The following is a 22,825-nucleotide window of genomic DNA, read 5'->3' as shown; positions in this document are numbered from 1 at the left end:
CCTCCTGGAGTACTGTTACAGCCCCAAGTGCGGAGCTTGGCTGCTCAGATTCAGCCCCGTTGTTCTTACCAGCTCTGCAATCTGAGCCTCATCGCAATTACCTCATCTGAAAAAGGAGTCAATGGCAGTCCCCGCATAGGATTGCTGTGAAGGCCTGACTCGTTCATGTGTGTAAAGCCCTGACCTGGATGCGGTGAATACTCAATAAATGTAGTAATTTTCTGGAAGTAGTCCTGTTGATATTAAGGCTCAGTGGATTTCATTTTGTTTTTAGTCAGATCTTACAGTCTGGGAAAATGCGTTAGAAAAGGTGAATTAAAAGGTTTTATTCCTTGAAGACCTGGAGATGGAATGTAGTACACCTAATAAAAGAAAGAACCTTTGGGTTCACTCAGCTTCACAGCAGGCACCCACTGACACCCCAGGCAGGCCAGGGGGTTAAATGCTGCAAGACCTTCAAGCCTGTGAACGGGGTTTGCTTTCGTTAGAGAGGCCGTCGGGGAGCACTGACTTGGGTAAGGGGGAGACATGATAAAAGCAGCCTGACGACGGCCAGCTGGCTCAGGCCTCAGTTCCTGCATCTCAGCTTAATGGCCGTACACATTCCCTTGACCTCTTGGAGCCTCCATTTTTACATCTGCATGGTTGGGGTGACCATCATACCTGGTTCTCCAGAGCTTCAGGATTAAATGAGAGTGCAGATGCAGTGCTTAGCACAGTCCCTGGCGCACGGTGGAAGTGTCAGCTATAACTATAAATAGGAATTTTGTATATATGCAAATATGGAAATCTATAATAAGAAATAATAGCTTCCATATTTGTATAGTGCTTTTCAATTTTCAAATTTCCTTGACATCCATTATCTCGATTCATGTTCAAAAGAACCTTGTAAGGCTCCATTTTAGGAAAATAATCCAAAATGAGAATAATGATAGAAAGATGAGAAAAAACAGCTTCAGAAGGAAAATAATGATAAGGACATTTGAGAAAGTAGCCACAAAGCATGAGGGTTAGGACTAGCACTGTGGTGTGAAAACTGGAGAGGGGAGGTCAGATCTGGATACAAGGGCTGTGCGGGTCCTCTAAAACTCGGTGTTTGATTAAGAGCAGCAGAAAGGGTGTCAGGCTGGGTTGGGGGTCAGGAGGATGGTGCTCCTAGTGCTGTTGGGAATCAGGGATTCAGAACAGAGTCTCTTATAGCTCATAATCTTTATGCAAGTTAGAAAAAGTATGCTTTTCTCAAGACACTTGACTTGCATTCATTGAAAAGTTGCTGTAATATATTATTAGCACGGGACCCTTTATAGTCCATCTCAAATTCTAAAATTGTACAATTGTGGAGTTGTTACAATATCTAGATCTGAGTTGTCATCCCCTTAAGTATGGTACCTTAAATGCACAATAAAGAACAGCCCTGGTTTTGAACTCCCCTAAGATGTATTTTACTTTAGTGTATTCTAAAGTGCTGATTAAAAAAAAGAAGGGTATGCTAGTTACCAGGTCTGGGATTTAATTTTATGAACCTTTCCCCAAATGGGGAAGAGTACAAAACTGTTCACAGTTAATGGTCTGAGAGAGGAAGAGAAGTAGGATGCATAGAGAAGAGTCTGAAAAGCAAAGCAACATTAAAAACAGTGACCAGAAAGTCTCAAATAGGGGAATGTGCTAGTTGTCTTTTTGTAATGTAGGGCATCTCATTTCAAAAAGTACTTGAAGTTACTTTGAAAAGTCATGAATATAAGGCAACTCAGCATTCAAATTGGAAAAAGATAAAGCAAATACACCAGCCACACAAGCTAATACTTACTATAAAAATTGTGAAGTTTAGCTATGAGGTTTTTAGATGAAAAGGGATGGACCAGTCATTCTTTTAGATGAAAAGGGATGGGCATAATAAGGATCAAGAAAAATGTAAACAAAATAACAAAACTGGATTTATTCAGAGACGATCATAAATGACCCTAATAATAAAACTTTTACTTGCCTTTGAGAATGGAAACCACTTAAAGAGAGAATGATGCAAATGGAGAAAATATAATGTTAGTACTGCAAGTCCTAAAAGAGTACATTTCAGTTATTAGAACAGTTTCTTAAATATGGATAGGTTTGATGTTTTGGTTATGTCCCATTCAAAGCTGCCTAGTATCAGAGTTACTGGAGTTGGAAGAATGAACCAATCACCCTTCTTTTACTTTGTTGACTTTTTCCCTAAATTTCGGTTAAAAGTTTTCCCTCCTCTTTAAAAAGCTCATGAAAATCTGCCCAGACTCACTCTCGGTTTGGAGCATGTGTAGCTTCATAGGGAAAAGCCTCCTGGAGGTCGGGACGGCCCACCCGAGCTAGGGAGGGAGTAGCCTGGCCTCACAGTCCAGTAAGGGCCTCGGTACTGCTGAAACAGGGGTGATTTCACTTTGAATTGACTACTAAAGAGATCTGTGAAGCTCAGGGTTCAAAATTGAATTCCTGGGTCTTCCTTTTGAAGTTCAACCCCAAGTGAGACCCAAAAAAAAAACATTTCTGAAGTTTGGTAGTTCTAAGTATAGATTTTTTTTTACATGGTAGTTTTAAGTTTAGGTTTCTGTGATTTCAGATTAAGGTTCTGAATTTTTCTTTGGACACTTCCTGAAGGTTAGGCGTCTGTCCCAGTCTGCCCCGATGGGGAGCTGTGTGGTTTGGGAGCTTCGTCCCAGGTTCTCCCCTTGTCCACCTGCTAAAGTCCAGCACTGAGTGAACTCGCCTTCTCGCATCTTCAGCCAGGGTGCCTGTTTGGAGAAATAGTTCCCACTGGGTACAGCTCCTCCCCGACTGCAGTCCTCTGACAATCACTTGCTTTACAGAGAGGCACAGAAACACTGAGAGGGGAGAAAATGGCAGGAAGGGAAACGAGCAGAATGAGAGAGACACGGCGCTGAGACGGTCTCAGCCCTAGGAAGCAGGTCCTTGTCCCTCCTGCCTGAGTCACATTCAGGTTACCTTGGCCCCAGGATGCTAGGAAGACAGCGTTTCTGAGGCATTTTAAAATCTTGACTTAAGGATAATTTCTTCTCTTATCTTAATTATTCTTTATTTGAGTTTTTTTTTTTTTAAGCTTATTTTGGAGAGAAAACTTTGGAGAGAAAACATCTGGCCTTTGGCTTCTTCATGACCCAGCAGTAGGGTGAATAGTTGGAGGACTAAACTAGGAGACCCATCACACCACATAGTTTGGTACAGGAATGAATTTCCTTCCATTTATAAGATAAGAAACAGATAAAAAGATTTACTTCTAAGTACTACATTATAGGATCTTAGTAAGTGTTTGTCAAATTGAAATTAAGTCCTAAGTCATTTCTTTCTGTTACCTGCCTGAGACTTGGAGACTGCTGGTTTGAGTCTGGCTAGAATATTTTTAATCAGTGTCCTAAAGACATGCAAGCAGTAGGCCAGGAGTCATATTGGAAGATACCTCTTCTAATAATTCACTGAACAGTTCACTTTGGGCAAGTTGTTTACTGGGCCAGTTTCCTTCACAATTAGGAAACGGTCCTGATCTGTGGTCCCTGGTGCTTTGTTCATACCATTCCCATGTTTCTTAGCATCACATCTCACTGGGGAAATTTGGAGAACAGGGCAGAGATTCATTCATACCAAGGATGAAAATTTGCTCAAGAGCACAGATGAAACACAGACCTGTTAGTCTTTAAGCTACATTGAGATTGTGGGGTGGTGATGCTGGAGGGAGAGAGCAGGGACTGCCCTGACAGGAGACAGGCAGGCAAGCCTTGTACCCACTATAGAGACACGAGTCTGGCAAACAGCCTCCCTTTGTTTTCTGGTTCCCAGGATATGCAGGTATTGAGAATAACTGTCTTAGGAGATGGAATGCTTGTGTGTCTGTGTGTGTATGGCTTCTTGGTTTTTCATTTTGTTTTTTTGAAGTGAAGACTGTTAGAAACAATAGGGAATCCATAGTTTTATTCTGCATTTGCTCTATTCTTCTTCAAACAAAAAGTATATTTTGGTTGATAATAGAGTTTCATTTTCTTCCGGTGTCAGTCAAGATTTTTTTTCAAACATTGAATTTCATAAACATTCTAAACAGGTTTGTCTGGTGTTCACTGGCTGCTCCTGCCAGAGTCATTATGTTTTAGCTATTTTGGAAATTTCCAATAGTTGCTTATAGTTTCCAACATTTTTACTGTGTTGGTAGCATATATAATCAGTATATTATAATCATTCTGAAGCACCTGCCCACAAGATTAAATTGTTTCACATTCTTCCCTGTAGACAGAAAACTGAACCTGTCCTCATTTTCCCCCTTCTGCCTCCTCCTCAACAGTAAAAAGAATATAAGAAAGCAGCGCATGAAAATCTTGTTCAATGTTGTTCTTGAAGCTCGTGAGCCAGGTTCAGGCAGAAGACTTTGTGATTTATTTATGGTTAAGCCATCCAAAAAAGACTATCCTGATTATTATAAAATCATCTTGGAGCCAATGGACTTAAAAATAATTGAGCATAACATCCGCAATGACAAATACGCAGGGGAGGAGGGAATGATAGAAGACATGAAGCTGATGTTTCGGAATGCCAGGCACTACAACGAGGAGGGCTCCCAGGTAAGGACGTGGGGCAGGCCCAGGGTGGCGGGCTTCCTCTGGGTGCTCAGAGAGTAATGCATTTTTAGAGAGACATCTAGAGGCCTTATTCTCAGTGACTATCTTAACACTGTCTTTCCTTAGTTGTTTAAAGTGGGGGGCAGTATCGTAAGAAACAAATCCTACCATTTGCAACAACATGGATGGAACTGGAGGATATTATGCCCAGTGAAATAAGCCAGGCGGAGAAAGACAAGTACCAAATCATGTCCCTCATTTGTGGAGTGTAACGAGACAAAGCAAACTGAAGGAACAAAACAGCAGACTCACAGACTCACTCCGAGGGACTAGCGTTACCAAGGGGAGGGGCGAAGGAGGGCAGGTGGGGAGGGAAGGAGAAGGAGACTGAGGGGCATTATGATTGGCACACATGGTGTGGGGGGGATCATGGGGAAGACAGTGTAGCACAGAGAAGGCAAATAGTGACTCTGGCATCCTACTACACTGATGGACAGTGACTGCAGTGAGGTATGGGGGGGAACTCAATAAGATGGGTGAATATAGTAACCACATTATTTTTCATGTGAAACTCTCATAAGAGTGTATATCAATAATACTTTAATAAAAATAAATGAAGTGGGGGCAGTACATTATAAAGATTAAATTTTCATATTCTATAATCTGACATCCATCCTAGATCTGAATCCTGCTCTGTAAATCCCTATATAAGTAACATCTTTTCTGAGCCTCAATTTCCTCATCTGTAAATTAGGAATAATAATAGTACTTGCATCAGGGTTGTTGTAGGATTTAAATGAGATATGCATACAGAGCATGTAGTACAGTGCCCGGTATTGAATAAGCACTTGAAGAAAAGCCAATGGCATTAAAATATTTTATCATCATTATTACTGTCCTCAATAGCCAGCCATATCTCTCAAGGGTAGTCCCTAAGATGGTATGAATATATAAAAAGAAGGTTATTCCCCTAAGTGTACCTCTAAATAATTGATTTTGTTATGAAACATCTTAATTTTCAGTTTTTTATCGGTTTATCTAAGATCCATTCTTACTTTTGTTATTTTTTCTATTTCATATGCACATCCTTTATCTACTTTATTTTTTTACTGAAGTATACTTGGTCTATAACATTATTTTTATTTCAATTAGTTTCAGTAACATTAATTTCAGTTGAAACGTAACATTATATTAGTTTTAACATTGTATTATTGAACCATATTTTGTATATATTGCAAAATGATCAACACAGTAAGTCTAGTTAGTATCTGTCACCATATATAGTTACAAAATGTATTTTCTGGTGATGAGAACTTTTAAGATTTACTCTTTTAGCAACTTTCAAATATGCAATACAGTGTTACTAGCTATAGTCACTATGCTGTACATGATATCCCTGTGAATTATTTGTTTTAAAACTGTGAATTATTTATTTCTACCTTTTGACCCAGTGCTTCCATTTTGCCCATCCCCACATCCTGCCTCTGGCATTCACCAATCTGTTCTCTGTGAGTTTGGATTTTTTTGTTTTTGGGGTGTTTTTTTTTTTTAATTCCAGATATAAGTGAGATCATATGGTATCTGGCTTTCCTTGTCTGACTGACTTTAATTAGCATAATGTCCTCAAGGTCTATCCATGTTGTCACCAGTGGCAGGATTTCATTCTTCTTTATGGCTGAATAATATTCCTGTGTGAATGTTTACAGAGCATGTTGTTCCTGGATTTTTTTCTTATCTTAGTTGTTTGCATTTCTTGGCTATTGTAAATAATGCTGCAGTGAACATGGGTGTGGGTGCCTATATCATTTCAAGTTTCCTTTATCTACTTTAAAACCCCCAGAAAAAATATCTATATATATAATCACTTATATTTCCTTTCTTCTGGTATCACATTTGAATATAGAATTAAGTAGGCTCCAAGGGTGCTTGTGGTCAGAGTAATGGCTCTAGCATGCGGTTTGCACCGTCCTGAGCGTCCTGAGTGTCACTGCCCGATAGAACTCTTGGTCTGCCCTTGGTAGGGGAAAACCACCTTAAGAGAGATGATCAAAGAAAAGAGGTTACTTACCCCCTCGGCCCTGCTGCCCTGGTACCAGTCAAGGAGTAGAGAGCCTGTGGACAGAGTATTAAGTGAGAACCATGTTCTTGACTATACATTACCACCCTTGGCTCAGTCTTCAGAGAGAGCCTAAGCAGGGCTTGTTGCTGCTCACAGATCAGATTCCAGATTGTGAACTTTGGCTGATGTTAAGTCCTGTTTAACAGTATTGGAGATATTGCTCCAAATTATCAGATATTTTTAATTTCCATCAAGCTAAGAACCTTGAGGGTACAGTGGAAGAGAGATTTATAAAGAAACAAGACATGTAAACACATTTCAGAACTTCTGTGAACACTTGCTGTGCTTCTCCTGGGCTCTCAAACTTGAGCGCGCGTGTCTGTGCACCAGAGCCACCGAAGCCAGTCGGCGGCAGCCTGGGCTGCCCACAAGGTGGGCTTTTGTTGCTCTGGGTGCTCTCAGGCTTCACTAACTTAGTTCCCAGCTATCTGAACCTGTGTTTTTCAGACTTGTTTATGGATGCATATTACACTTCAATTGAAAGTTTTTTAGAAAATAATTGTAAATATATTTATGGAATACAGGTGTACAACGATGCACACATCCTTGAGAAGTTACTCAAGGATAAGAGGAAAGAGCTGGGCCCGCTGCCTGATGATGACGACGTGGCTTCTCCCAAACTCAAGCTGAGTAAGGCAGCCTCACACTTTGGTCACTCGGTTTAGTCCACCAGGGATGGATTACTGACTTACTGAAATAATATTCAGTGAATTGGTCAATGTATTTGAGCTTGCACTCCTGCATGGAGGCTCTTCCCTCCTCCCAAATGCTCTCTTCTGTATTTTAAGTAGTTAAACTTGTGGGAAGCCCTTGGAGAATAGAATATAACGCCCAAGGTTTTATTATATTTATTGAATGCAGTGAACATTTTGTAAATGTTAAATAGCAAATGTTATTTTGTTCTCCATATGATGATGTCTGCAAGAGTCTTGTGGCCGATTTGTGTGTGTGTGTGCGTTTGTTTGTTTGTTTGCTGATTATTAGAATTAAAAATGAATCCCAGAAGCTCCTTCTTGACAGAATTTGAGAAGTTGGAGATGTCCAGCCACTGTACTGTCAGTCAACTCAGCTATCTTTTGAATGTGGTCTGTGGCTGGTTGTTTTATTAAAAGCTGTGAGGGAAGAGAAGACAATAAGAGTAAGTTATACCATTGGGCTAAACAAGAGGTTTCTTCCTTACTTAAAATATATAAATAAAATAACCACCAAGCAAATGACAGAGGTGTCAGGTCCTCATTAGAGCCATATTTGCTGCAAAGGGAAAAACAGACCCTGCTTTTTTTACATGAAATGACTATAGATTGAATTTAATAATACCTTTGGATATAATTTATTGCTAAGTGATGATTCCTTCTTGTTAAGGCATTTATTTATCTTTTCATGGAATTGTAAAAGCATATGGAAGGTTCTCAGAAATGAACCTTTTATTCTACTTTTTTAGGGACACAATGCCTTTAAAAACTAGAATTCCATAAATTGAGTTAGGAACCAAACAATAGATGATGAATGGATAGATAGAGAATTTAACAGTCACTATTTAAATATATATAAATATACATTTTTTTGTAGTTTTGGGAAAGGAGATTTTAACATGTAATGTTAATTTCCTTTTCATTTCTCTAGGTCATGAAAAATTTCAAACATTTGCAAATAAAAAGAATGGTACAATAAACTCCTATGTATATCTGTTACCTCTGCATTTTATTTATCAAGATTGAGCCATACTTATTTCCTATATCCATTTTTCTCCTTTTTTTCTAAGATATTTTAAAGCAAATTCAATCAAATAATTTCATCTCTACCTAGTTCAATGGGCATCTCTAAATATGCAAATATTTTCATAAATAACTGTGAAGTCATTATGACACCCAACAAAATTAGCAATTTCTTGGTTTCTTGTTTTATTACTTGACAGATTTTCAAATTTTACTGATTGTCTTAACAAATGTACTTTTACAGTTGGTTTCTTCAAGTCAGGGTCTAAGTTCTGTATATTACATTTGATTGTTATGCCCTTAAAATCATAACCTAGAACAACCCCCCTCGCTCTTTTACTTTTATACTGTTGACTCTGTAGAAATTAGATCGCTTTCTTGATCAGTTACTAGTTTTGGACCAGTTGGTTCACTTCCTTGTGATGTCAGTTAATTTTTTCCACCCTTATTTCTTGTAAAAGCAAGTTAACACTAAAGATTAGATAGATAACATTTCAGCTTGGCAAGGATTGATTTACTTCATTTTGTCCATTTAACATTGATTCTCTCCCTTTAGGTAGGAAGAGTGGCATTTCTCCTAAAAAATCAAAATACATGACTCCAATGCAGCAAAAACTGAATGAAGTCTATGAAGCTGTAAAGAACTATACTGATAAAAGGGGTCGCCGCCTCAGTGCCATATTTCTGAGGCTTCCCTCCAGATCTGAACTGCCTGACTACTATCTGACCATTAAAAAACCCATGGACATGGAAAAAATCCGAAGTCACATGATGGCCAACAAATACCAAGATATAGACTCCATGGTTGAGGACTTCGTCATGATGTTCAACAATGCCTGTACGTACAATGAGCCTGAATCTTTGATCTACAAAGATGCCCTCGTCCTTCACAAAGTCCTGCTTGAAACTCGGAGAGACCTAGAGGGAGATGAGGACTCTCATGTCCCAAATGTGACCTTGCTGATTCAGGAGCTTATCCACAACCTTTTTGTGTCAGTCATGAGTCATCAGGATGATGAGGGAAGATGCTACAGTGACTCCTTAGCTGAAATTCCTGCTGTGGATCCCAGCTTTCCCAACAAACCTCCTCTTACTTTTGACATAATTAGGAAGAATGTTGAAAGTAATCGCTACCGGCGGCTTGATTTATTTCAAGAGCATATGTTTGAAGTACTGGAAAGGGCAAGGAGGATGAATAGGTATGTTCCAAAGCCACTTCTTTTTGAGAATGTATGCTCTTTAGTGCAAAAAATTTTGCTTTGATGCACTATTTTGGCTAAGGTACATGATTACAGTTGGTGGGGCGCTATTTTAAATTCTAATTAGCTAAAACTTGTGGAAAGCAAGTATACTGTGAGGGAGAAAAAGCTCATTACTGAATCAATGAGATTAGGGCCAGTGAAAAGGAGGAGTAGACAAAGTTGAATATCTGTTAAAAGGCATAAATTCATAAAATACAGCCTTTCACAGACATGTTTTTTTAAGGGATAAAACACCTGTAACTAGAAATAGTAACATGATTCTCTTTTAAAATATGAGGTCAATCCAAGCATGCTTTAAATAAATTAAAATAGCTCTAAGGTACTGATCTGAGGTTAGACTAACTTAAAAAAATGGCTGTTTCAAGTACCTGAAAGGGCTTCTTTCTTTTTTTAAACCCTGGATTAGTTCTTTAGTATCTTCTGCAGACCTTAAATGTTCTAAAAGAAGTAACCATATTTAAGTTTCAAACTTAAGTTCCCTTCTAATTTTGTGGTGCGTCTTTGCCACCTAACTAAAGAACACTCAGTTGTTGAAAGAGTTTCCGTTCAGCAACTGCAGTGCGTCTTCTGTGTGCTCCTGGAGCCTTGGGGTCCTCTAAAAAGTTCACAGTACCAGCTCCACCTTCCTAGAGCTTACCTTCTGTCACACTGAGAGGTAGACCTTTACGCAGTAGGTGTGGGGTAATCTGAGCTGGGAATCTGTGAAGCCTGCCACTGCTCTGGATCTTGAAAGAAAAATTAACACTAACATTTACTGTTCTTGTTAAGCCCCTGCTCCTTGTAAAGCACCGTGCTAAGCCCTTTATGTGGAGAATCTCTAACCCTTCCAGTAGGCATTTTAGGGAAGTGATCATCTTCCCAGTCGGCATATGAAGCACCCGGAGCCACACAGCTGGTCAGTGTGGTAGCTCATCTTGTTCTCCACGGCAGAGGGCTGCTGCTGAGCTAGTCACCAAGACACCAGTCATGGGGCATAGCTGTGGATGTGAGACCTGAGCTGGAGGTCTGGTGGTTGGGATATTTCTGGAAAACTGTAATGAACACTCCCTCTGAGGCCTGTAACCGTTAATGGAGACCCTCATGACTTTGCAGTTTAGGTTCAAATGCCAGCGCAGGCAACCATGACACGGATCCCAAAAATAGAAAGTGGACATGGCTTGCATCTTTTGTTAATGCTTTATATAATGTGTTGGTCCTTCAATTAAGAGAAGGTAAAAATTAATCCAAAGAGTAGATGCAAGTAAGTGTTGCACGTGTGAGGACCCTTCGTGTAAGTGTGTGACTCCGGCAGCCCCCTTCTGTTGCCAGAGTCAGCTGGCGCATGTGGCAGTGTTTCTCCCCAGGGAACTGCATGAGGCCTTTCCTTTTACATGAGCCGTATAAGGAGGGAGCCTTTCAGAAGAGGAAACTAGTGGGCATGAGGCTCACCAAGGTGAAAGGGTGCTTCTGGTTCTGTGCTAACAGACCTCGTGGGGTACCCTTCTGAGAACCGTACAGAAGTACTGTTAGGTCGACTCCATATCAACGAAGCACTTACTTAAATTTAACCTATAATAAGGGGTTTAAAAGAAGCATCTTGTGAGTCAGTGATATTCTTGATGCCGTTACAGGACAGATTCTGAAATATATGAGGATGCAGTAGAACTTCAGCAGTTTTTTATCAAAATTCGTGATGAACTATGCAAAAATGGAGAGATCCTTCTTTCACCAGCACTCAGCTACACCACGAAACATTTACATAATGATGTGGAGAAAGAGAAAAAGGAAAAATTACCAAAAGAAATAGAGGAAGATAAACTAAAACGAGAAGAAGAAAAACGAGGTTGGTTTCTTTTCATTTGTTAAATAGGAAGAAACATTATAATCTGTCCTAGCTGTGGAAGAGTCCCATTTGCGTAAATGAAGACACAGTGTGTTGACTCTTCGAGAATACACATGGTAAGATGGAAATGTTTTTATCATTATCCACTTGTTCACCAAACTGGATAAGTTTGGAATTTACATTGACACAGCTGTTATCCTAGTATTTCGGGAACAGAGTCAACTAATTCACAAGTGTGAGGGCTTAATACTTCCTAATGAAATTGGTAGAGAAAAGCCTCGGGCCCAGCTGGGGCTAGAAAGCATTGCTACGGTGCGCCCACCCAGTTCTGGCCCTGGTTCAGTAGCATAGCTTTCCTCGTGTGGACGGAAAAGTATGGACATGGTAAAACATGAAACATTGTGTACGTTTTTCACTTTTCTTCTCCTAAATTCTTTAAAAAACATTAGATTGTTTGAAGGAATAATTACACCATTTTTAGGTTTATAACATTTATAGAAGTAATATATGTGACAGTAATAGCTCATAAGAATGGAGATACATTAGCATAAACTTGCAACATTTAATGAAATTAAGTCAGTATTAACCTGAAGTAGATGGTAATGAGTTAAAATGCATATTGTAAAATAAATAAATAAATAAATAAATAAAATGCATATTGTAATGCCACTAAAAACAAATAGCAAAAAAAGAAGCCAACACAGGAACTAAAATGATACACCAGAAATACTTGCTTAACACTAAAGAAGGCAGTAAAGGAGGAAAAGAGGGACAAAAAGACATAAGAAACAAACAGCAAAAAGGTAGGCTTGAAGTCAGTCATATCAATAATTACATTACATACTACAAACAGACTGACTGTTCCAATTAAATGCATAGATTATGAGACTGAATTTAAAAAGATCCAACTATATGCTGTCTAGAAGAGACTCATTTTAAATTCAAAGACACGAATGGATTGAAAGGAAAAGGAAGAGAAAAGATGCCATGCAAATAGTAGCCATGTTGGAGCTGGAGTAGCTGAATTAATATCAGACAAATAGACTTTAAGAGAAGAAATATTACTTAGAAATGAAGAGAGACATCTCATAATGTTAAAAGGGTCAAGACATTGGGAACATACAATATTTATAAATATATGCGCCTAACAATGAAGTCACAAAATACATGAAGCAAAAACTGACAGAATTAAGAAGAGAAATGATTCAACCATTATTGTCTCAGTACTCCTTTCTCAGCAACTCAAAGATGAACTAGATAAAAATTAGCAAAAATTTGCAAGACTTGAGAAGCATTGCTATGGACTGAATGTGTCCCCCAGAACTCCCATTGTAACCTAATCTCCAGGGGGCTGGTATTTAGAAGTAATAGGTTTGAATGTGGACCTGGGGGTGGGGCCACCACACTGGGATGGGGTGATACCACAGCCCCATTATAAGAAGACGCAGAGCCAGCTGACAGCTGTCCGTGAACCACAGCATGGGCCCTCACCAGATTCCAGGTCTGCAGGCCCCATGATCATAGACTTCTCCGCCTGCATAACTGTAGGAAATGAGTGTTTTGTGGTTACAGCCACCTAGCCTTTCTCAGAGCAGCCAAGCTGACTCTCAGACAAGGACCATCAGCCTGCCTGACTGAACTGACGTACGTAAAACGCTGCACCCAGTGTCTGCAGAATAATGCATTCATGTCAAGTGCATGTGGAGCATTATCAGGATGGGCCATATGCTAGGTCATAAAACAAGTTTGAAAAATGTAAAAGGATGAAATCATACCAAGTTTGTTCTCTGAACACAACAGGATTGGGTAAGAAATGAACAGAAAGAAATCTGGAAGATCCCAAAATATTTGGAAGTTAAGCAGTACACTTCTAAATAACCAGTGGGTCAAAGAAGACATCACAGAGGCAGTTAGAAAAATCTTGAACTGAATGAAAATGAAAACACAACATATTATTAAAACATATGGGATATAGCTAATATGGTTATTAGAAGGAAATTTATAGCTTTAAGCACATATATTAGAAAAAAAAAATCTGAACTAAATCCATGCTGCCACCTCAAAAAGAGAAAGAAGATTAAATAAAACCCGAAGTAAGTAGAGGAAATAATAAAGATCAGAACAGAAAGCAGTGAAAGATAGAACAGGAAACGCCAGTGTGATACCGGGTGTGACATTTGGAACCACCCATGTTTCTAGTGACACAATCTTGTATACAGGGAATTTTTTTTTAACTTAGCTGACACTTTCCTTGGCAATACAATATTAATGACTTCTGCCCCTTGATTTACTCTATGTCAGTTCTCAAAGTGTGGCCTGTGGGCAGGCAGCATCACTGCCTGAGAACTGGTGAGAAACCCAGATGCTCTGTCCCGCTCCAGACGAGCCAGCGCAGAAACACTGAGGGTGAGAGCCAGCAGTCTGTTTTAACAAGTCCTGTGGGTGGTTCTGACGCACACCTAAGTCTGGGAGTTGCAGCTCCGAGCCCTCTGCTGTAATGAGTGGGAGAACAGGAACTTCTGGATCAGCGATGACATGTGAGCATGTCATCTGTTACAGTGGTGCCAGCCTCATGAACTGCGGGCCACTGCTGAGTGCAGGAAAGGCAGCCCTGTGCCAGAGCCGCTCTCCGAGGCGCTCACAGCAGCCCTGTGAATACCCTTTTCTTGCACTAACTCAGAGCCCACATTTCCCAGCAATGTGGTTAAAGTAATTGAGAAGTGATGCTTTGCCGTAGACCGTGAAGTGAGCATGGGAAGCACTGAGCCGGGGTGCTAGAAGCAGGAGCCTCCCAGGGCTACTCTGGTTGCTTGTTTGCAGCTAGGAGAGAACACATCTGCTTCCGATCACCCTTGGCAGCTTACTTTAGGAATGCCAACAGACAGCATAGCACCGGAAGGTAGGATAGTGGTCGTGTTTGTCACTCACCCTTTCTGTTTTTAAGCCATAACAGGTTTCTCAATAATTGATGGATATTAAGGGAAACTAGAGGGCCTCACATCACTTGTTTTTATATTAAGTGCCAGAGCTAACTGCTCACAGAGGGAGGGTTAAATAAGCAAAGGAACAAGGGAAAGGACTTTCAGATGATATGCAAATGCCTGTTGCTACTCCTTCCCAAAATACCTCTAAAAGGATGGAAAGGGGATTTTAAAATAAAACACATAAATGCAAAAACATTCCCCTCCCTCAAAAAAAGAAACGGAAACAATGAATGGGACACAATGGCAATTAATATTTGGAAGCTAGAAAATCGATAGATGTGATGCGTGTTCATTCCTGTCTAGAACTGCGCAGGGAATAGAATGTTAGGTATTTACGACAACGGAGGTCCACATGGGGCTGAAAACAGGATCAGTTAAGTCTAAATTTAAAGGAGGTGGACCTGGACCTCCGTCTCTCTCCAGCCCTTCCTCTGTGGCTGTTTCTCCTAGAGTCTAGAGGCAGAGCCACCAGGAGACCTCGGGGAAGAGGAGGCCTACTCTGAAGAGGGAGGAGGTTGCGGCAGGATTTCCAATGGAGAGTGTGACCCCCTGGCCCTGTGCACTCCTGTGCTGCCAGGAAGGCTTGTAGTTCCGAGACAGGAGCCTTTTCTCTTGAGTAATGGCCCCCAGGCAATGGGGGAAAATTAAAGATAATAACATCTGGAGGCCCCCAAGGAAGTCCTTGAGTCTCCACATGCATAAAGAGCTTCTACTCAGCTTTTTTTTAGCATTTCACTTTTAAATAGGGGCAGGTATTTACTTAAATAGGACCAAATATTTAAGGAAAATCTCTTAAGATGTAAGACAGAAACAAAAAAAAAGAAAATTTGGACCTTGGAGGAAACAAAACAAGTGAAGACAGCAGGAGAAAAGTTTTAAAAGAAAATCAACTAAACTAGAATTTAAACATTCAGAGATGACAATTGTCTGCATCCATAAAACATGAGCAGAAGGCCATAAATAAATGGACATTCACAAAACAGAAAATTTCCTGGAAGTTAAAAATATGGCAAACCCAGAGAATGAGAGAAAATATTGAGAAATCATATGTATCTGATGAAGATTTAGTATCCAGAATATATAAAGAATTCAACAACAAAATGACACAATCCAAAAATGGGCAGAGGATTTGACTAGACATATTGACAAAGAAATTATACAAATGACCATAAGCACATGAAAAAGTGCTCAATGTCATTAATCAGGGAAATGCAAATTAAACTACAGTGAAATATTTCATACCCTTTCGGAAGACTGTTATAAAAATAAAAGGGTGGGGGTAAATAATAAGTGTTGAAGATATAGAGAAATTGGAACCTTCATTCATTACTGGTGGGAATGTAAAGTGCAGCCACTGTGGAAGATAGTTTGGCAGTGCCTTGAATGGCTGGCTACACATTGAATTACCAAATGATTACTAGTTCTGCTCCTGAGCCAGTGTGCAAAGGGACTGAAAGAAAGCAGGACTCCAGAACTCGGGTAACAGCCAAAAGGCAGACACAACCCAGGTGTCCATCGACAGGTGAATAGATAAAACAAAATGGGGTATATACATACAATAGACTATTATTCAGCCATAGAAAGGAGTGAAGTTCTGGCGTGTGCTGTAGATGGATGAACCTTGGAAACTACTCGCTGAAGTAGGCCATACACCAGAGGACAGGTGTTGTGTGATGCCACTTACATGAAGTACCTAGAACTGCAAATTCATAGAGACAGAAAGTAGATTAGAGGTGACCAGGGGTGGGGGGCTGGGGAGTGTGGAGAGATGAGGAGTTACTGCTTAATGGTGACAGAGTTTCTGTTTGGAGTAAAGGTAAAGTTTTGGAAATAGACAGTGGTTATGGGTGCACAACAATGTGGATGTAATTAATGCCACTGAATCATACATTTAAAAATGGTCAGAAATGGCAAATTTTATGATATAATTTTTTAAACATACCAAAAACCATGGAATTGTACACTTTAAATAAGTGAATCGCATGGTGTGTGAATTGCATCTCAATAAAGCTGTTAAAAAATGGTAGCAGAAGGGATGGGGCATAAGATTGATAGTGTCTACGGTACAAACTCACAACAGGCAGTAAATAAGCTGTAGAGCTCTAATGGGCAGTACAGTGTGTGTGGGCACAGCGGTGGCCGCAGTGATGTATGGGGTAAGTGTCGCTGCATTGGCAACAATATATAAAATGTGTCAAAGTAACACTTAACACACCTTAAATCTATACAATGTTATGTGTCAAATTCATTTAATAAGAAATTTTTTTTAGGTAAAGAAAGGAAAGACTAGGGACTCTCTTGTCCCCTCCTGGCCTGAGCCAAGAGCTCTGTCCTCTCACTTTCTCTCTAAATAAAAGCCTCTGCCTTGCTCTTCTGGAAAAAAAAAACACTATCTGCTCTCAGTTTAAAAAAAAAAAAAAGAAAGAAAAAAGGAAAGACTTTGAGAAGGATTAGAAGATAAGTTTACAAAATCTTTAAGGAAGTAGAATGACAACAAAGATGAGCCCCGGAGGCCCAAAATTCAAAGAGTGGCAGGACACAGTCCTGCTGAGCTTCTGTCGCTTACAGCAAGGGTCCCCTCCTGCCACTTGCTAGTGGCATGTCCTTCATTCCTTCTGAACCTTCAGCTGCCGAGCCATCAATATCCGTTTCTCTGCCAACAATCTGCTGAAGGCAACCCAGGCTTTTTCTGCCTTGCTCCTCAGAATTCTTCCAATCTCTGCTTACTACCCAATTCCCAGGTCACTTCCATATTTTTTAGGTGTCTGTTACAGTAACACCCCTCTACCAGGTACCAGAATCTCATCTAATATCATCAGGTCAGAAGTCCTGAATCTCATCATTTAAATCATCTAAAATAGGTGTGTGGGTGACCCATCCTGGGACACAGTTCCTTTCCACCTGTGCAGCTGTGAAACCAGAAAACGGGCTTTGTGCTCCTGTGCTGTAGTGATGGGACATGCATAGGATAACAGATGTGCCCACTCACAAAGGGAGAGATGGACAAAAAAAGAGTCATCAATTCTAAGCAATTCTGAAATCCAGCTCCATTGGGTTTCATTAGGTTTTAAGGCCTGAAAATAGTCCTCTGTGGCCCAAAACCCTGCCCTCTGGATCATCCTTTTTCATGAAAGGTAGCACATATTTGCAGCTGAGTTGTTTTATCAGGCTGCTTCCTGTCTCTGGGATTCAGGGGGGTTAACGGCTTTCTTTCAGTTTATGCTCTATCCCTTCCAGACCAGTGAGCAGTGTTCTGCTGGTGTAAAATTCCCAAGAACCATGTGAGCCTGCTGCATATATCCCAGGTTTCATTTGATTAATATAGATAACATTTTCCACGAAAATTGGCAAAACTTTAAAAAAATTATAATAGCCAGTGTTAGGAAATAGAGAAAGGAAAAGGAGGGTCCCCTTGCTATATAGACTTTTGGGGTCGGCTTGGAAAAAGCATCTAAAATGCTTGTTTCCAACTGTTCTATTTACGGAAAATTATCCTAAGGAAGTAATCAAAGATGTGGGCAAAGCATAATCCTCAAAAAAAAAAAACCACCTATGGTATTTGTGATAATGGCTTGTATGGAAGCCATTAAAAAGTCTTATTTAACAAAAATAAAAGTTTCTTTGAAAAGCATTTATCTCAGGAAGGGTTCATGATATATTAAGTGTATACAAAAAATAGCTTACATTGTATTGTACAGTATACATACTCCGTATTTCCTCAACTCTGAAACTCCACTGATTGTGACATATCCATGTAATAACTGTTAGGGGAAATTTTTTTTCAGAGGTATTAAGATGGAGACAAAGTACTTAGGAGATTATCTCTGAGATTACATGATTTACAAGTGACCAGTTTTCTTCTTTATACCTTTCTACCTTTCTATATCATCCAGAATGACTGTAGTGAGCATGTATTATTAAAGTGATTATTTTTATTTATGAGATCCTAAGTTTATTTATGTATTTATTTAAATTAATGGCATTTGATTGCAATTCACAAAAGCAATTTTGAGTAGAAGCTATTGGGGAATGTGGATATCATACTGTTTGTCCTGAACCCTGACTTTGAATGTCTAGAAAAGAATTTAAAATATTTGTAGGTATTGTTTGAATCATACATCTTATCCCAACCCACTTTTAACAAGGACCTTTTTCTCTTTTTTACCCAAGAAGCTGAAAAGAGTGAAGATCCCTCGTGCGCTACGGGCCTCTCAGGCTTACATCGCACATACAGCCAGGACTGCAGCTTCAGGAACAGCATGTACCATGTTGGGGATTATGTCTATGTGGAGCCTGCAGAGGCCAGCCTGCAACCACATATAGTCTGTATTGAGAGACTGTGGGAAGATACTGCTGGTAAGTTTGTTTTAAATCGAAGGGATAAAGAAGGTGTGGTACATATACACAATGGAATGTTATTCAGCCATAAGAAGAAAACAAATCCTACCATTTTCAACAACATGGATGGAGCTAGAGGGTATTATGCTCAGTGAAATAAGCCAGGTGGAGAAAGACAAGTATCAAATGATTTCACTCATCTGTGGAGCATAAGAACAAAGCAAAAACTGAAGGAATGAAACAGCAGCAGACTCACAGAACCCAAGAATGGACTAACAGTTACCAAAGAGAAAAGGACTACGGAGGGTGGGTGGGAAGGGAGGGAGAAGGGGAATAAGGGGCATTACGATTAGCACACATAACGTTGGAGGTGGGGGGGGCCCACGGGGAAGGCAGTATAGCCTCAGAGAAAACAAGTAGTGACTCTATAGCATCTTACTATGCTGATGGACAGTTACTGTAATGGGGTATGTAGTGGGGACCTGATAATGGGGGGAATCTAGTAACCACAGTGTTGCTCATGTGATTGTATGTGAATGATACCAAAAAAAAAAGTTAAACAACAACAAAAAAAAATAAAAGTAAATCGAAGGGCAGATTGGCGATGCAACCACTTTATTAATCCTTGGTCCTCAGGGAAGAAAATGGTAACTAAGATGTCTTGTGCCTTCCAACATGAGTTATTCCACAGTGTATCAGTAAATATAATTAAGCATCTGTTATATGAAAAACATAGGATCTAACGTGTTGGGCAGTGGCACAGTTGAATCAAAAAAAATGCAGGTTCTTGAAGTCTGGTTGAGATCCATTCATTCCACTGGTATTTATTAAAAACACACCATGAGCCAAATTCTATAGGATGGCAGAGATTCAGAAGAACAAAAGGCCAAGGGCAAAACAACTTCCATAAAAATCACAAATAAAAAAAATTATTAATAGAAAGACATGTTCCTTGACTTAGAGTTCGATTTCAGAAAGGCTTCTGGAACAACTGCCTTTAATTTGAGACATGGAGAATGAGTAGGAGTTAATGAAGCCAAAAGCAGGCAGAAGTGTGATCCAAGGAGTCCAGTCCCTTCAGCTGTTCATCGTGTGAAATACCTTTGAATCCCTTCACCTGAGTGCTGTGTCCTTAACAGCACGCGCAGCTTTAGGTGCTGACCCCAGTGGAGTTGAGCAGCTCTGGTCCCCTCCCCCACTCTGTTACACATCTTTTGCTAAGAGGGGAAAAGTGGTAATGTTTTGGGCCTCATTACACTTCATTATTTTAAAATATGACTTCTTCTAAGATAGTTAGATTAAGGAACTGGCCTAAAAAGTGCATTGGTAGGTTCAGGCCATGGCAGAATGGATGGAGTGGTTTCGCAAAGAAGGTATAATTTCTGTTAATGGTAATTTTCTCCTTTTGTTTTTGAGGTGAAAAATGGTTGTATGGCTGTTGGTTTTATCGGCCAAATGAAACATTCCATCTGGCTACACGAAAATTTCTAGAAAAAGAAGTTTTTAAGAGTGACTATTACAATAAAGTTCCTGTTAATAAAATTCTAGGAAAATGTGTGGTCATGTTTGTCAAGGTAAGAACCCAAATGTACATATCATTCCAAGAGAATAAAATTTATAAACACAAAAGACCGATATTTACAAAATTGGGAGGTCTGTTTTAAACTGCATATTTTTTTAAAGCTGTATCAGTGTGACAATGTGTAATGAGTGGGCAAAAGTCAGCCTGAACGTGGCAATGGGAGGCCATTTGCTGCCCTCACTGCAGAGCCATCTGCAGTCAGCCTCCATGCATTACAGTGCTAAGCACATTTGCTGAGAGATCATTATACATTGTCAGTGTGGTTTTTAAGTAATAAGGTGTACATTTTCTGTCTCTGTCTGATATGCTCAAAGGTTTAAGGAACATTACACTCTCTGAAATGTTAGTATATTTTCAAAGGAGCTGTTGGAAGCTAGCTAAGCTAAGGGGCTTGTATTTAATCAATTGAGGCCATTCTATAGCCAGGAAATACTCCTGTGTCTCTAGCTATTTCCCATTTGTTGTCAGCTGTCAGAAAGGCTTAACAGTTCAGCTTTTGTCTGCCTGGTTGGTGGCTGTATGTGTTCGTTTTTTGGATTAACTGGTTTTCAGAAATTCACCTAATTAATTTTATTCTTATATTTCCCAGGAATACTTTAAATTATGCCCAGAAAACTTTCGTGATGAGGATGTTTTTGTCTGTGAATCACGGTATTCTGCCAAAACAAAATCTTTTAAGAAAATTAAACTGTGGACCATGCCCATCAGCTCAGTTAGGTTTGTCCCTCGGGATGTACCCTTGCCTGTGGTCCGAGTGGCCTCTGTATTTGCAAATGCAGATAAAGGGGATGACGAGAAGAACACAGACAACTCAGAGGACAGTCGAACTGAAGACAGTCTTAACTTGGAAAAGGTATGTAGATTAACAGCCACACAGAAAAGAATTTCACATTTCAGAATATCTGTTACAGAAAATAAATGAATAAAGTCATCAAAATCAGAATTAGAAAAAGAACAACAATGTGAAAACCTTAGCCAAACAAAAAGAAGGGAACTATACAGAAAGGACAGAAATTAATACTTAGAAAACAGAACAGTTGAATTGACAACTAGAATTAAAAAGGAAATCCAAGAGCTAATCCTTTGACAAGTCCAATGAGATGAATTACATCTATTCCTACTAAAGAGAGAAAGAGGAACTTAAGCTCAGACATACATAATGTGGAAGAGACTTGTACATTTCTCTTAATAAATTTGAAAACCTGAATAAAATGGATAATTTTCTAGGATTATACAAATTACCAAAGTAGAGTCAAGAGAAAGTAAACCACATAAAAGGACAAAAACATGATGAAATTTTTTAAAGCCAAAATAATCTTGATTCCAAAACCTGACCAAAAAAATGCAGTCCAGTTTCACTTAGGAATATTGATGCAAAAAATGCTTGGGGGGAAAAAAGTATTTTTATAAGAGAAATTAAATTGGTTATTTAAGAAAAGCATGACCAAGTAGGGAGGAATTTGTTTAAGGAATACAAGAGCTGTTCAAAATCTGGAACTTCATCACATGAATAGATCAAAAGAGTGAGTATTTGATAAAATACAGTATCTGTCTTTATTTATGTCTTTAGAGGATATTTCCTCAAAGTGATTTTTTAAAATTATATTTGTATTTCAAGCCTAAAGCCTAAAAGAAATTTCCCTTAAAGTTAGAAACATGATAGAGGTACTTGCTGTACTATTACCTGTATTTTACAATAAAGAGACAAGATTATTTTTTTTGTAGATAATGGGGAAGAAATTAAAAGTTTTTGAAAACACAAAATTCAACCAGTAAAAATTGCAAAATCCATATACAAGTCAATAGCTTTCTTACATAAATATAATAATTCATAAGACTTTTTGAAAATAAAATGAATATGTTGAATACATTTTAGCAACTGTTAGAAAAGTCATACGAAGACAACACCCAATTCACATTAACCACAAAATGCACTAGTAAATAACCTTAAAAAGAATATATGGAACCTGTGAGAATAGAGTCTGTCTACTGAAGGACATAAAAGACTTGAATAAATTGTTTTTGGAACTTGACAAAATTATTCTAGCATTCTTATAAATGCTCTTAGAATAAATATGTGACAGTCACTGGGAGAAAAAAGAAAGAGTAATCAAGTGTTTTGCCTTGGCAGATATTACTACAATTTACAAGAAAAATACATTTTAAAAAGCTGAGCTGTTACCTCAGGACAATCAGTGAAGGAATAGGCTTTTCACAGTTAAACCCAGAATATAAAGGTGTAGCATACATCAGCAGGAGAGGATGGAATACGGTGATACTGGAAAACTGTTAGCCATTTGAGGAAAAAAAAGTAAAACCGCCTGAACTCCCCCTCGCTTCACATTCCAAAGTAAGATGTCAACATTAAAAAAAGAAAGATGCTAGCATAAGTCCATTTACTCTTATCTACC

At 39.2% G+C, this 22,825-nt stretch overlaps 1 protein-coding gene across 27 annotated transcripts in view; it reads left to right on the top strand.

Annotated features, from left to right (window-relative positions):
• PBRM1 (polybromo 1) overlaps positions 1–22,825 on the top strand; it is a 105,806-nt gene that overhangs the window by 56,148 nt on the left and 26,833 nt on the right. For all 27 annotated transcript variants that reach the window (XM_036994795.2, XM_036994794.2, XM_036994792.2 and 24 more), the window contains 7 exons: positions 4,319–4,595; positions 7,236–7,341; positions 8,983–9,625; positions 11,299–11,510; positions 18,665–18,850; positions 20,249–20,406; positions 21,004–21,267. In XM_036994795.2, the coding sequence (XP_036850690.2) occupies positions 4,319–4,595; positions 7,236–7,341; positions 8,983–9,625; positions 11,299–11,510; positions 18,665–18,850; positions 20,249–20,406; positions 21,004–21,267 (1,846 nt within the window). The remainder of the gene's footprint in view (positions 1–4,318; positions 4,596–7,235; positions 7,342–8,982; positions 9,626–11,298; positions 11,511–18,664; positions 18,851–20,248; positions 20,407–21,003; positions 21,268–22,825) is intronic.

This window comes from Manis javanica, chromosome 3 (assembly GCF_040802235.1).
Source record: "Manis javanica isolate MJ-LG chromosome 3, MJ_LKY, whole genome shotgun sequence".
Taxonomy (NCBI): Eukaryota; Metazoa; Chordata; class Mammalia; order Pholidota; family Manidae; genus Manis; species Manis javanica.
The sequence above is the reverse complement of the archived record's forward strand: the minus strand, read 5'-3'. Positions and strand labels throughout refer to the sequence as shown.